General features: G+C 36.6%; 1 protein-coding gene across 3 annotated transcripts in view; it reads left to right on the forward strand.

Annotated features, from left to right (window-relative positions):
• The window catches only part of LOC139963413 (apicoplast pyruvate carrier 1-like), a 30,667-nt gene extending 19,985 nt beyond the window's left edge, over positions 1–10,682 (forward strand). The window contains exons 7-11 of one of the 3 annotated variants that reach the window (XM_071964158.1): positions 889–1,074; positions 1,884–2,006; positions 2,625–2,782; positions 3,446–3,600; positions 4,789–10,681. In XM_071964158.1, the coding sequence (XP_071820259.1) occupies positions 889–1,074; positions 1,884–2,006; positions 2,625–2,782; positions 3,446–3,600; positions 4,789–4,829 (663 nt within the window). In that variant the 3' untranslated portion in view covers positions 4,830–10,681. Of the gene's footprint in view, positions 1–888; positions 1,075–1,883; positions 2,007–2,624; positions 2,783–3,445; positions 3,601–4,788 lie in introns of all 3 variants that reach the window. The other 2 variants (XM_071964168.1, XM_071964177.1) reach the window with 2 other exon arrangements.
• The last annotated feature ends 3,436 nt before the right edge of the window (positions 10,683–14,118 follow it).

The raw sequence follows: 14,118 nt of genomic DNA on the forward strand, positions 1-14,118 counted from the left end.
ACGGATTACGGGGTATATGAAACGAAACATTAATCATTTAGTTGCCGGGCACTCTGGTAATAGAAAGATCCAAATTTGTTACTGCCATAGGGTACACCCCTAGGTGAAAAAGGTTTTAAATTGAAACTTTACATTGTTGTAAATGCATTCCTGACACTGGCTTTAGCTTGGTTTTGATCAAATCAAGCACAATTTCTGAACGGTTCACGGAATTTTACGTGAAGTGCATAACTACAGAGAAGGAGGTTGGGTGCACTGTTCACGTACGTGATTCAAACTATCGGAGTACAATCAGTGGCCAGTTAATTCGTTTGACAACCGAAAGGTAAAACAGTTTGTATATGTCATCCGTTGGTTTCAAAGGTAGGAACAAACACTTGATGGTCCCTGAGTACTAGGGGCGTTGGTTCAGTGAACCACCCGAGCCGCATATAGGTATGCCTCTGTAATTAAACGCATATAGGTATGCCTCTGTAAGTAAACGAGGCTCTTCATAACAAATAGTAGACGATCGATTGCCACTAGGAACACACGTCACCGATTTAGATGTGTATTTGTCATCACTACTTCAAACCAAACAAGGGCATATATAATCCAGTACCCTTTAATTACTATAAAAATGATGAATATATTACATAGCTGTCATTTGGGTATTATTCTTTACGTTTTATTAGTAAACCGACACCGAGTTTAATACGAGAAAATTCCAACAAATTGTTCTTCTCTATAGCTATATGTCATATGTTTTAGTGAAAACTTGTCGAAATTGGAATTCTCATTTTGCTATTGACTTTAAAGACTTTAAAGGAATATGAATATGCCCAGCAAACAGTCTTCTTCTGACTTATGAGCTTATCTGACAATTACTTATTCATATTATCATTTTAGAACGAGGACAGCGACGTCGAACGCGAACAGGGAGAAGAGGGTGACTCTCAAAAAGATCCCTTGTTACCTTCAGCTACAGTTTCTGCTTCCGTAATGCACCTTTTCAAGTCTAAATCATACTGGGTTATGGCGTCATCATTTTGCTTTTCCTGTGCGTCCACAGTGTTCATTCTGGTCAACTTCAAGGTACAGATGGATGGATGGATGTATGGATGGATGCGTGTATGGATGGATGTATGGATATATGTATGTATAGATGGACGTATGTGTGTATGGAGGATGTATGTATGTATGCGTGTATGTATAGATGTATTTAATGTATGAAAGTATGGATGTATGGATGTATGTATGTATGGATGTGTGGATGTATGGATGTATGTATGTATGGATGTATGGATGTATGGATGTATGGATGTGTGGATGTAGGGATGCATGGATGTATGGATGTATGGATGTAAGGATGAATAGATGGAAGTATGGGATGTATGAAGGATGGATGGATGGATGGATGGATGTATGGATGGATGGATGGATGGATGGATGAATGGATGGATGGATGGATGGATGGATGGATGGATGTATGGATGGATGGATGGATGTATGGATGGATGTATGGATGGATGTATGGATTGGTGTATGTATGTATGGATGGATGAATGGCAGGATGGATGGATTGATGTATGGATGGATGGATGTATGTATGGATGGATGTATGGATGTATGGATCTATGGCTGGATGGATGTATGGATGTATGGATGTATGTATGGATGGATGTATGTATTGGTGTATGTATGTATGGATGGATGAATATATGTATGGATATGATGGATGTATGGATGTATGGATCTATGGCTGGATGGATGGATGTATGCAAGTATCGATGGATGGATGTATGGATGTATCGATGGATGGATGCGTCCAGTGGCACTGGTCTCAGTTGGTGAAGTAGACACATACGGAGACAGTCAATATTCCTAAAGTATTTCCCTTTCAGTCTTATGGCCAGACGATCATCAATGATGACTCATTCTTGACCATGACTTGGTCCATTTCCTCTATATCTGGTGGAATTGGAAGAATGGGAGGTGGTTTCCTTCTGGACGTAACATCTTTCAAGGTACGCCAAATGTTGCAAACGATCCAAGAGTGAGACAAGCATTTTAACATTGTTTGAAAGTTAATTAATAACACAGAAGATCAGTAAGGTTAGAGTAGAATTGCATTCTTGTTGTATCAGGAGCTTACATAAAGTTAACGTTTGCACCGATGTAGTTTCTTTCCCCTTAAAACCAACGTTTAACAAGAAATAAAGGATGATCTTTACTAACCATTCTAGGACCCCTGATCGTCTTACCGGGCTGGTTGTTAGCCCTGAATTTAAGTTACACCATTCTAGGACCCCTGATCGTCTTACCGGGCTGGTTGGTAGCCCTGAGTATAAGTTACACCATTCTAGGACCCCTGATCGTCTTACCGGGCTGGTTGGTAGCCCTGAGTATAAGTTACACCATTCTAGGACCCCTGATTGTCTTACAGGGCTGGTTGTTAGCCCTGAATATAAGTTACACCATTCTAGGACCCTGAACGTCTTAACGGGCTGGTTGTTAGCCCTGAATATAGGTTACATATATTGTGTCAGAGCTGGAGGCATTCATTTGTTTTGCTGTTGTAACATTAATAACGTGAACGAAGTTAGTTTGTTTCTATGATAAGTGCAATTTTCTCTCATCCACAGTTTGTAATTCTTATTAACTGCGTATTTCAAAGTGCCATTTGTCTTTTCCTGGGTCTGTGCGAACTACATAAAGTTCCTATTATCTACTGCATGCTGATCAACTGTACAGCCCTACTTCAGAACTGCCTAATTACTATCTTCCAGGTTGTGGGTTGGAGGTAAGCAGACCAGTCCTTCGTCAATCGTATATGTAACGTAAAAAAGGAGCCTTGAATAAGGTCATCTATTATAATTGCGAATGCCTATGATTTCTATTACGGGTTCCATGCAGTACAATTTAAAACAAAATGTTTGTCTTCGAGTTCAGAAAGGAGTAGAGCGTGTCTTCGTCCTTGGCTGTGTTCTTCCTCCGCATGCCCCCTCCCCCCCCCCCCCCAAACTGGTTCATCAGTCATTTAGAAGACTCTGCGCCTGCCTTTCAAATCGAAAAATCTCGACCTTATTTAGAAAAGAATGATGTGATAACATTTACCTGCGACATGCAATATTGCATGTACCTCATTTTAAGTTTTAAATGAAGATACTATTAATGTAATGCAAATTTGATATGATGTTGTAGCAATATTGAAGGTTGTATCCGAGTTCTATTATACTTTGTAAATGGAATTAATTTTATCTTGAAATTCACCTCAAATGTTTCAAAATTACATCAACGATCAAGAAAGACCTAACACGTGATATGTTACTCGCCGCATGATAAACGTACACTTCTTTTGCAAATGACCAACTACATTACGGCAATTAAATTAAAGCATGGGGCTCTTCTGTATAGTTTGCCGCATTTAAAAAAATTTCGATCAATGTTATTTTTATGACTACAGACGATTCCAATATGTTGAGAGGAACCTATCCATTGGCTTAGTCTTTCTGGGGTGGTGCTGCGGCAACCTCATCAGTGTAGTATTTGGGTACATTTTGATGTCTGTCTGCGACTGGCAAGGTACATTTACTGCCTTCGTGTGTCTACCAATATCGGGTAAGCCATATCAATGAAACTGTCGGTGTCCATGAATGCTTACAAAGGCCGGCCACTCTTTTTGATCCCCAGCTTGATTTAATTGAAGGTTCTATTCCATTTTCTACGTACCTATGAATAATAACCCTTGGTTTACTGAATGATAGGGACCCGATCTTGAGTAAAGCAATGACACTGTAACGGAATCTAATATTGAGGTAAATGCATAGCGAAAGTGTTGTGTGATTTATGTCTTGATTAATTAATCTTGATTAATTAATCCTACAAAAGAAAGTCATTCGTCATATAACTCATTCTGAATATCGTAACCACACCAGCTCACTTTTCAAATTGCTCAACTTTAGCGATATTGTTAGGCTGAATGTAGCCACATTCTTTTACAAGGCTTGGAATGACTTACTTCCTGCAGCCTTTCATGACTTCTTTAACAGCGCCATACGTAGTCACCGCACTAGAAGTGCCAGTCAAGCACACCACAACTTATGTAATACAACATTCGGTACGTTAAGTTTAAAGAATCGTACTATGAGAACATGGAATTCTCTAAATGCTACTATAAAATCTAAACCATCTAAAGTAACATTTAGAAAAACGCTAAAAAAAGAAGTAATTTCTCAGTATTGATACATCGTTTATATTGTTTGTTATTAATTATTCCTTATTAAGACATTAATTATATTTACATTTATGTGTATATGTTGTTGTTTTTTCTTGGGAGTCCTTTACCTTGTTAAGCCTGAATTGGCTTTTTAGAGGACTTCCCTCCACATGTATAGATTTATTATCTGTGGAAAATCAAATAAATCAATCAAATTAATTACTGCCAGTAAATGAATATTGACGAACTTTCATAACCATGAACAACTTTTCATAACCATGTATAATGTGGTGATTTCTATAGAAATAAAAGAGACATATTGCATCTCACATCTTAGAAAGAAACCTTACCGAGTGATTGCTTTCGGAAACTGCATAGATATACAAAACAGAAGGTTTTAAATTGTATCGAATACTTTTCCCCAAATCTAATACAGGTATATGCAAATCTCAGTTTGTCTAATTATCAGTCCAAATGGAACAATTAGAAAGAAGCTAAACGTACATCTCAGTTTGTTCCGTACAAACTTTTTTTCGCCAGCAGACGTATCTTCTCTGATAAGCTCATACTATTTCATTTTCGGTCAACAGGTGTTGTAATCACCTGGTTTCTCGTTGACGAGGACACCTGACGTGCTGTTTATTGGATCATTGGTTCTTCTACTATTGTGTCAAATGTCCGTATAGGACCAAACCATGAAACTGTTTAAGGAATAAATTGCTTTCGGCTGCCTGTTATTGGTGAATAAACATTGGAAATCCTTAGTTTCGGTTAATAACGGACGAGGCGTTATTGTCTTAAATTTAGGGTCGAGACGTTGTACGAGCCTATAACAGGCAGCTTAAAGCAATTTTCTTCCATCCGAAATTTATGAAAAACATCCGTGCATTAACAAAATGTTTACAAAACGTGGAAAAATCAGTTTGAAGTAGGACAATAACAGGCAGTCAGACAACCAATGAAAGAGCAAGGATTCGCGACGGTTTCTCTTTCCTCCATTCGGTTTGATTGTATTTTGTTTTGGCGGACAACACAATGGCGACTTTTTGTCCTGTAAATAACGAAATGTTTACGTACATAATGTACGTGAAAACTCATATGTTTACCGTGTAATGTGGGTGACTGTCAAAGGTCTAAACGTTCAGTACATAACAAGTGACAATGTAACGACGATAGTATTATTAGTAACGTTACAGTGAAAAATTATAAACATGTTCGCAAAAAAAGTGATTAACGCAAGGTTAAGACCATTGTGGTTAAGAAATGTTGATCACATGTTTACTTTCATTGGTGACTGAAGGCTACAATTAAGTTACTGTGAAACATTGTTGATAAGTTAGGGATTCTATGCTCATCGTTATTTACCAACATGATTGTTTTGTAGGCCTACGGACTAGGCTAGGGCTAACGTTAGATGATCGGGTTACAACATAGTAAATCATTTACACCATTTAAGCCTACGTATAGGCTGATCGACTAGGCTACTTCATATTACAAAGATCCAAGGATCCGATCACTTGAGAGTTAGTTAACTGTTGAAGCGTTCAATTGACAGTCTTCAGTTTACTTGGAAGATGTTGATGGTTTCAAATGACTTTTTCAACTAAGCCTAACGTTAGACCCACCACTGAAATACCAATATGCTAGGGTACAACAGCTTTCGCTAACAAATATCGTCAGGAATGATGTAGGCTTCATATGTTAACCACAATTGTTTGTGCTGATAATCTGAAATAAAGCAAGACAAGAAATTTTGGAAGTGACATTGAGGGCATCTCATTATTCCTGAAGATACCAGATTTAATAAAGTTTTCATTTAGGCCTATATGTTTTATGAGCCTAACAAATAGATTTACTTTCAAAATATGGACTCGCAAACCATTTCTGACATGACTGATCACAAATAAAAGGCAGTCCGAAGACAATTTATTCTTTTCATACGAATAAAATGTAGTCTGAGGAGGGATTCTAGCTTTTCTATCCAAAATTAGTTCAAAGTTGTTAGCTCAAAGCATAGAATATCTATGCGTCAATAAAAGATCACTGGAAAAGTACATTGACTTTCAGTATATTGTATGTATGATGAGCTTTGCCAGTGTCCTTGAAACATGAAAGTAACACTGCACCGTGTTGCTTAGCAACAGCAGCAGCTTCTATTCCCTCAAAACTTGATGTGTTTTTATAGATTTGTGCATACTAATGAAGGAAACTATCCGTTATTGAAGGAACCAGATGGCCAGGAATGGTCACTTGATGTCATATCAGCCAATCAGGCGCAAGAATGAAAATAACTGATAGAAACGGGTTGTATAATGTCGTATAGTTCTGATTCAGCGCCATTTTGGGTGACATGTAACATTTCTTCAATCTCCGAGAATTATTTCGGCCTTGCTTAGATGCTTAAGCGGTTAGTTTTGAAAGGTTATTGACATGGTTGCAGGGACATTACCAAGAATGAGATTAAGCCTAACCAAACAGTATAGTGCAACCTATTCAAGGGCGGCGGAAGCACTTTTAATCTGGGGGGCACCAACGTCGAAGGGCACTTTTCAGAAATTCGATTGGACTGATGCAGCCTGATATTTAGTATCCTTTATAACTCTTATTGTATTATCTTTTTTGTGTATACACATCACTCCATCAACGCCACCCCCCCCCCTCCCTCAAGGAAACAATGCATACTAGCACTGCAATATCTAATGTGCAAATTGGGAAACAAGGACAAAGACAAAATGAGGTGAAATCATTATAAAGTCCAAGTCCCTGCACACGCGATCGATACATGCATGAAAGCAAATGAAATATGTGAAAATACTGAAAGAAAAATCATTTTCTATGTGTTCTTCAATGGTTAAACTGATATTATTATGATCATTATTATTGTAACGACTTTCAAAATATTTCTAACCAATTTTTATAACACCGTTATAACACGGCAAATGATTGTATGTTATTGGCATGCGATGTAATAACCAATGCATGCCTATATGATATGCACATTAACATATTGAACGCGCGCGTAGCGCGCGAAAAATTTTGGCAATATTTTTCCGGCAAGTCGTTACAGCCCCCCAAATCAAATTGGGCTCCTATACGCCTGTGGTAAACATTCCAAACTTCCCAAAATATTTCATTCGACGTGGGTTTCGCTTTGTAAACTCTTTTTTTATATAGAAATTTTTATGTAGAAAAAGGGCACATTTTAACCTGAGGAAAAGTGGGGGGCACGTGCCCCCTGTGCCCCCCCGGTTCCGCCGCCCTTGAACCTATTCATCAATATGACTTCCAAAGAATGCAGCACAGTGTCGATAGGCTAGTCAGAAAGGTTGAGGAGCTAGAGCTAAAGCAGAATCACAATTTAGGGTCATCTAGAGATCGTCATCGTAGTCCCACCCCTGATTTGGCAGTATTATTAATTGATAACGAGATCACGTATTGAGAGGGATCAGGTATTTATAGGACCTTACCTAACCGTTTTTCTAGTCGGTAATGAGATTATGTATTTAGAAGTATCAAATAATTGTAAGGCAATAGTGGAGTAACGTGTTCTCAATTGTGAAGTTGTATTTTTGAGTATTTTGTGATATTTAGTATGTAGTTTTGATGTTCTTAAGTACTTGAAAATTTGGAGAACAAAACATGTTATATAGTATCGTGTTACTTTTGGTCAAGTTGCAATGGAATATGGCAATATTAACATTCAGGAAAATAATGTATTTTTGTAAGGAAAATGTATAAATCGAGGACGATTTATTTTGCCAAGGGGAGAATATTGTAACATCTTATAATAAAGACTGATGGCCCACTATATGTTTAATGAAATAACAAACGACTGTACTCAATTGTAAAGTTAACTCTTAACCTTTATCCCTCATTTGCATATCCGAAATGCTAAGACGATATAGGAATGATGCCCTTTATTTTTGTAACAATAGTTAATCTTTATGTTCACTCATGCATGTTCGCTGTCGGGGAGCCCTTGCTCGCTGGTGGAGAAGGCTTGTTGAGTTGGCCACGAGATGTTACAAAGAAGAACGTTGATTAAATATATGTTACGCACGGTTGTAATGTTGTACATAGTACTTTAATTAAATATATGTTGCACACGGTATAGTGTTGTACATAGTATTTTTTGGTATCCTACCGAACTTAACATTTACCGTAATCGGCCTCGCTTACAGCGCTTATACGTGAGTCGTCAATGGCAGTATAACATGTACATAGTCCTGTTTCACACTCAGCATTGGTTTGGTGCATATTTTAAGTTTATTCGTTAATCTGTTGCTCCAGTAGTTGGTGCAGGTTGTTACAAATTAAGTCCTCATATGCTTCATTTGTTTCAACCAATATTCGTATATGCTCAGTTAAGAAGCAGAATACATGTATCATTCATTTGGAAATCTCTATGAGTGTACTAGTCTCTGTGGTCTAGTTGTGTGGGTCGTCTATGAAACGTATCTTTACCATACATAACGCATGGCGAGATAAGTGCATACTGTTTTCATTGGATAATCATAACGATGAAGTGGCGCATACAAAGACGTATTTCGTTTGTATTTTCTTTTAAAAAGCGTTGTAAGACAACAATTGCACGATAGGTAGACAAAAATAATTATGTCTTCAGAGTAGATTTGAAGGACACACGAGAAGGAGAGAGAAAGATGAGTTCAGGTATAATTTCTTCAAAAGATGTGGGTTACATGTGAAGCAAAACATTGGTTTTCCCAGAATCTGTTAGTAGACATTACGGCGAGAAGACGTTTATTCCGAGAGCGCAATTCATGAGGTGCACTATAAGGTAGTAACAGGTCAGATAAATATATTGGTGATACACCGGCAACAGGAAACATATGTAAGTATCATTGGAAACTAGTGTAATCCTCTTAATACAAGTGTGATATGTTCTCTAGAATTAGTACGTGTTACAATCCTGGCAGCAATATTCTGAAGACGAGTTACACGAGAAGTATGATTATTTGGCAAGCCATTTAAAAGGGTAGTTACACGATATATCCAAGCTGGCAGTAATAAAGACATGTATACAAGTTCTTCAACGTCATCTTGAGTTAAATACTTTCTCATAAATCTGATTCTGCGTAGATGGCAAGTGGAGCTACTGCACACAGCATGACATGAGTTAAATACTGTGCCCAAATTTCGAATTCTTGAGGCGGCGGGTACATTTGAAGAGCCAACCAGAAGACAAGGGACGTTGACTTTATGGTGGTGATATTTGGAGCCAAAATGATAAATGCAGTCTTTTCATCATTTATTTTTAATTTTTTTTGAGACATCCATAAACGCACTGCATTGATACAACTCTCGAGACTAGAAAAGCAGCCTTGGCAGCCACGTGATCAGCAGTAAAATGTATGTGGGAAACATCATCATAGAAATTGTATTAAAGATTATGTTTCTGTATTATTCCTTCATGTGGATTTGTATACAGCGAAAACCGGACAGGACCTAGCACAGAGCCTTGTGATACACCAAAGGATAACTTAATAGGTCTGGAAGTATATGTTCATGTATTTTAACACACGGAGATATGTCATGTACATAGGATTCGAATCATTCATTATGTAGATAGGATTCAAAACAATACATTAAATTGCAGATCTGATTGGTTATATGACTGCTGTGATGTCATCACTACGGACGCACATCGATTGTCATACAACAACCGAGTTTAAAGTGCATGAACATTTCTGTCAAGCTGGAGTGTGCTTTTCGAAGCTTTGAACTTCGTTGACTTACGACATGTTGGAAGTATTAGGTTAATTAGTATACGCTCTACACATTTACTCAAACATTAATTCAACTGGCATAACTCCCTGTACGGTGTAAGATTTTCAGCTATCATCACGTTTGGGTATAATATGGGTAATATTGGGTAATATGGATATTATGGGTAATAAGGATAATATGGGTATAAAATATGGGTATAAAACGTAATAACAATACTAACAAATAAAAGCGTTTTACTTCTGAAATAAGGGACACATCTTGGGATAATGTTTTAAACGAAAATGATGTCAATTCTGCTTATAATACCTTTTTGAATTATCTCAGTTCAACTTATAATAATTGTTTTCCTATTCGCCAAATCAATCAAAAACAGCGCCGTAGAAAGAAACACCCCTGGATTACGAATTTTATTACGACTTCCAATAAAAGGAAGCACACACTTTTACAGACGTCAGTTAAAGTCTCCTACAGTTACGAACAAATCCATGTACACAACGTATTGCAATAAGCTTAAGCAAGTAATTAGACTTTCGAAAAAGCTCTATTTTGACAATAAATTTAATGAGAGCAGAAATAACACAAACCATACATGGCGTACTATTAATGAAATGTTGCACAATAACCGTAAAGAATCATCATATCCTGCTGTTTTCAAAGATGGTGACCAAGAAACCAGTGATAAAACATCATTGCGAATAACTTCAACAATTTCTATGTAAATCTTGGACCATCGCTTGCTAGTAAAATAAATATTCAATCAATATTATTATTATTAATATATTATTAATTGATATATAATCAATATTCACATTCCCAGTCATAGAAGAAGAACTAATTAAAATCGCAACTTCCAACTTGAAACCCAATAAAGCAGCAGGATATGATGATTTCAATCCTGGTATTATAAAAAATGTTATTCCTTTTATTGCCTTTGACCCATATATGTAATTTATCATTTAACACTGGCGTATTCCCAGATAAACTTAAATGGCAAAGGTTATACCAATCTATAAAAAAGGAGATTCAAATGTATATGAGAATTATCGACCGATTTCATTGCTTTCCTGTTTTTCTAAAATGTTCAATCGCATATTTAATTTTCTTAACCAATATCATATTCTTTGTAAAGAACAGTACGGCTTTCGACCCGAACATTCTACTGAACTGGCTTTGGCAGATGCAGTTAACAGTTTACATACTATATAGTCTTAAATAATGGCAAAAATTGCATTGGTGTATTCCTCGACCTTTCGAAGACGTTTGACACGATCGATCATACCATCCTTATCAATAAATTATTTTCATACGGCATTAGAGGAACTACACTCAACTGGCTTGAAAGCTTTATTTCGAACAGATATCAGTATACCTGGTATAAAAACTCTAGATCCGAACTTGCTAAACTTCGTTGCGGCGTTCCACAGGGTTCAGTCTTAGGTTCTTTGTTTTTTATTCTATATATTAACGATATTTGTCACGTCTCCAAACTAGCCAAAATCATTCTCTTTGCTGATGACACCAGTATTTTCTTCGAGAGCGACGACATAATCACAAATCACTTCCAACGTGTCAATTGAATTAAATAAATTTTGTAATTGGTTTCCAACCAATAAATTATCACTAAATGTACAAAAAGTAATTACATTGTCTTTAATACTCGTAATACACTTATTTGGAATAAAGATATATGTACGGACGGGAAAATAATTAAGCAAGTTTATACTACTAAGTTTTTAGGTGTAAATATTGATTGTAAACTTAGCTGGCGCAACCATATTTCAACTATATGCAGTATAATTGCACGGAATGTTGGCATATTATCTAAGTTGAAATATTATCTATCGGAAAACATACTCAGAACACTATACCAGACCCTGATTGTCCCGCATCTCACTTATTGTTCCATTTTTTGGTCTGGTACATACAACACCAACCTTAACAATCTTATAATACTCCAAAAGGCAGCCATTCACCACATAACACACTCAGAACCACGTGAGCACACCAGTATTTAAGAAACTCAACTTACTAAAATTGCACGATCTCATTAAAGTTAAGCTTGCATTATTTGCCTATAAGACCTGGAATGGATTACTACCAACTGTCTTTGACTATTTTTTTAACCAGTAACAGAGATGTACATAATCATTACACGAGGCATGCTAATCATGCCCACTAGATATAATCTCTACAATACCACCATTGGAACTTTAAGCCTACAAAACCGTGCAACAAAAACATGGAATCTTCTAACGAACGATTTAAAGAGTAACAAGTCAGTCACATCCTTTAAGAAGTGGTTTTGTAAGGAATTAATAGCTAGTTACTGACTACTACCAATTATACCTGTATGTAATTACTATATATATATATTGAACATTTAATTTGTATTGATATTTATGTTTATGTATTTATACATATATATTTCTTTTCTTTTCTTTTCTTTTCTTTCTTCAGAGTCTTCCACATTGTTAGGCTTTTAAGCTTTATGGAAGACTTCCTCCCACTTTGTACTTTTGTGGCCAAAAAAAAAAAACGGGTAATATGGATAATTTGGGTATAATGTGGGTAATATGGATATTTTGGGTGATATGGATAATATGGGGGATATGGGTGATATGGGTAATATGGATAACATAGGTAATATGGGTGATATGGGTGATAGGTAATATGAAACAAACAGTTGATCATGTGATTACATGGCACTGTCTTTGTTAATGGGAAGATATAGCTGAATGAGTTAGAACTGCCGCCAAGTCCAAATTTAGCTAACAAGTGGCGGTGGTAGATATAAAGTATAGATAAATAGATATATAGATAAAAAGTATAGAGAACAAGAAAATGTGATTTATTTGATACCGGTGTACCGTCGAACTTGAACCTTGATTGGACAATGAATTGTAAACAATTAGCATAACTCCGATACTACGGTAGCCCTTTTCTTGTTGTCTGATATACTCTCAAATATTTGTCATATGAGTTGACCAATTACAGAGTTGACGGAGTGAATAAGAGATTGTTTGAAACGAATTATCACATTATGAAAAAAAAAACTTTGCTGGGCTAGTTGAAAATATCGGTTAAATAAGCTTTAATAGTTCATCACGTACAGTTATGTCCGTGACGTACTTGGAACCAGCCTTTTCTTTGCTTATAGCATGGAGGTAAAACAGATACGCCAGGGATTTTACGAAAGACTTATCGGTGTAGCTTACCTGTCATTTTCTGACGAGAAGAGGTATGAATATCTGACAACGCGCTCGTAATAAAGATCTCGAGTGACACACTACACGTGATGTCGCCACTGATCAGATCACGAGGGATCACAGACACAACCTTATCTATTCTATGTGAACACAGTGGCCTTCTTCACACTGGGGAACGAGCAGAGGATCAGATCCGGATCGGATCCCCTGATCGATTTAACCAGATATGAATAATTTAACCATTCAGACCTTAGATTTCCGCATAATATCAAAGCGGTTTGAGATATAGTGACTTTAAAATTTCCAAAATTTTACTTCTCCTGATGTCAGATGACATTTGACCTAACGAAAAGCAATGCAGTTTCTTGTACTTAATGTTGTGCCAAATTTGAGACAAATTCAAACGTCACTTATTGAGTCAGGCGATGCATTACCATCACAATTGAAACCTATACCGATTTGATCTACTATGGAAAGAAAATGTTTTATGATGCACTCAACGAGATAAATCTACATTAAACAAATGAGATTCTTGTAATCCCATACCAATTATGCATAGGGTATGTCCAAACTTCCGGGTGAAATATCGTGCTAGAGAGAAGTCACAATTCAAACCTGCAAACACTTTAACTTGAACTTTGCATGTTACTCTAACGTTAGACTAAAAGGATTTTTTTATTGTGCTGAGTTATGCGTGTGACGTAACTTCATGCCATTGTAAGTTTGGTTTAAGCAACGAGATAGAAGACCATTTGCTGCTGGGAATTATTAATACTAAATATCAAACTATTATGTCTGCTTAGTGATATGAAAACGGTAAAACAAAACTGAATTAGGGCTCAGTCATTGATGAATTACAACTGAACCTTTCTTAATTATATATGTACGCTTACAATTATGCTGTTTGACAGCGAATGCAGTCATCAACTTTCTAATTTTGAACTCAAATTTGAATTGCGAGCTGTG

Source organism: Apostichopus japonicus, chromosome 3 (assembly GCF_037975245.1).
Source record: "Apostichopus japonicus isolate 1M-3 chromosome 3, ASM3797524v1, whole genome shotgun sequence".
NCBI lineage: Eukaryota > Metazoa > Echinodermata > Holothuroidea > Aspidochirotida > Stichopodidae > Apostichopus > Apostichopus japonicus.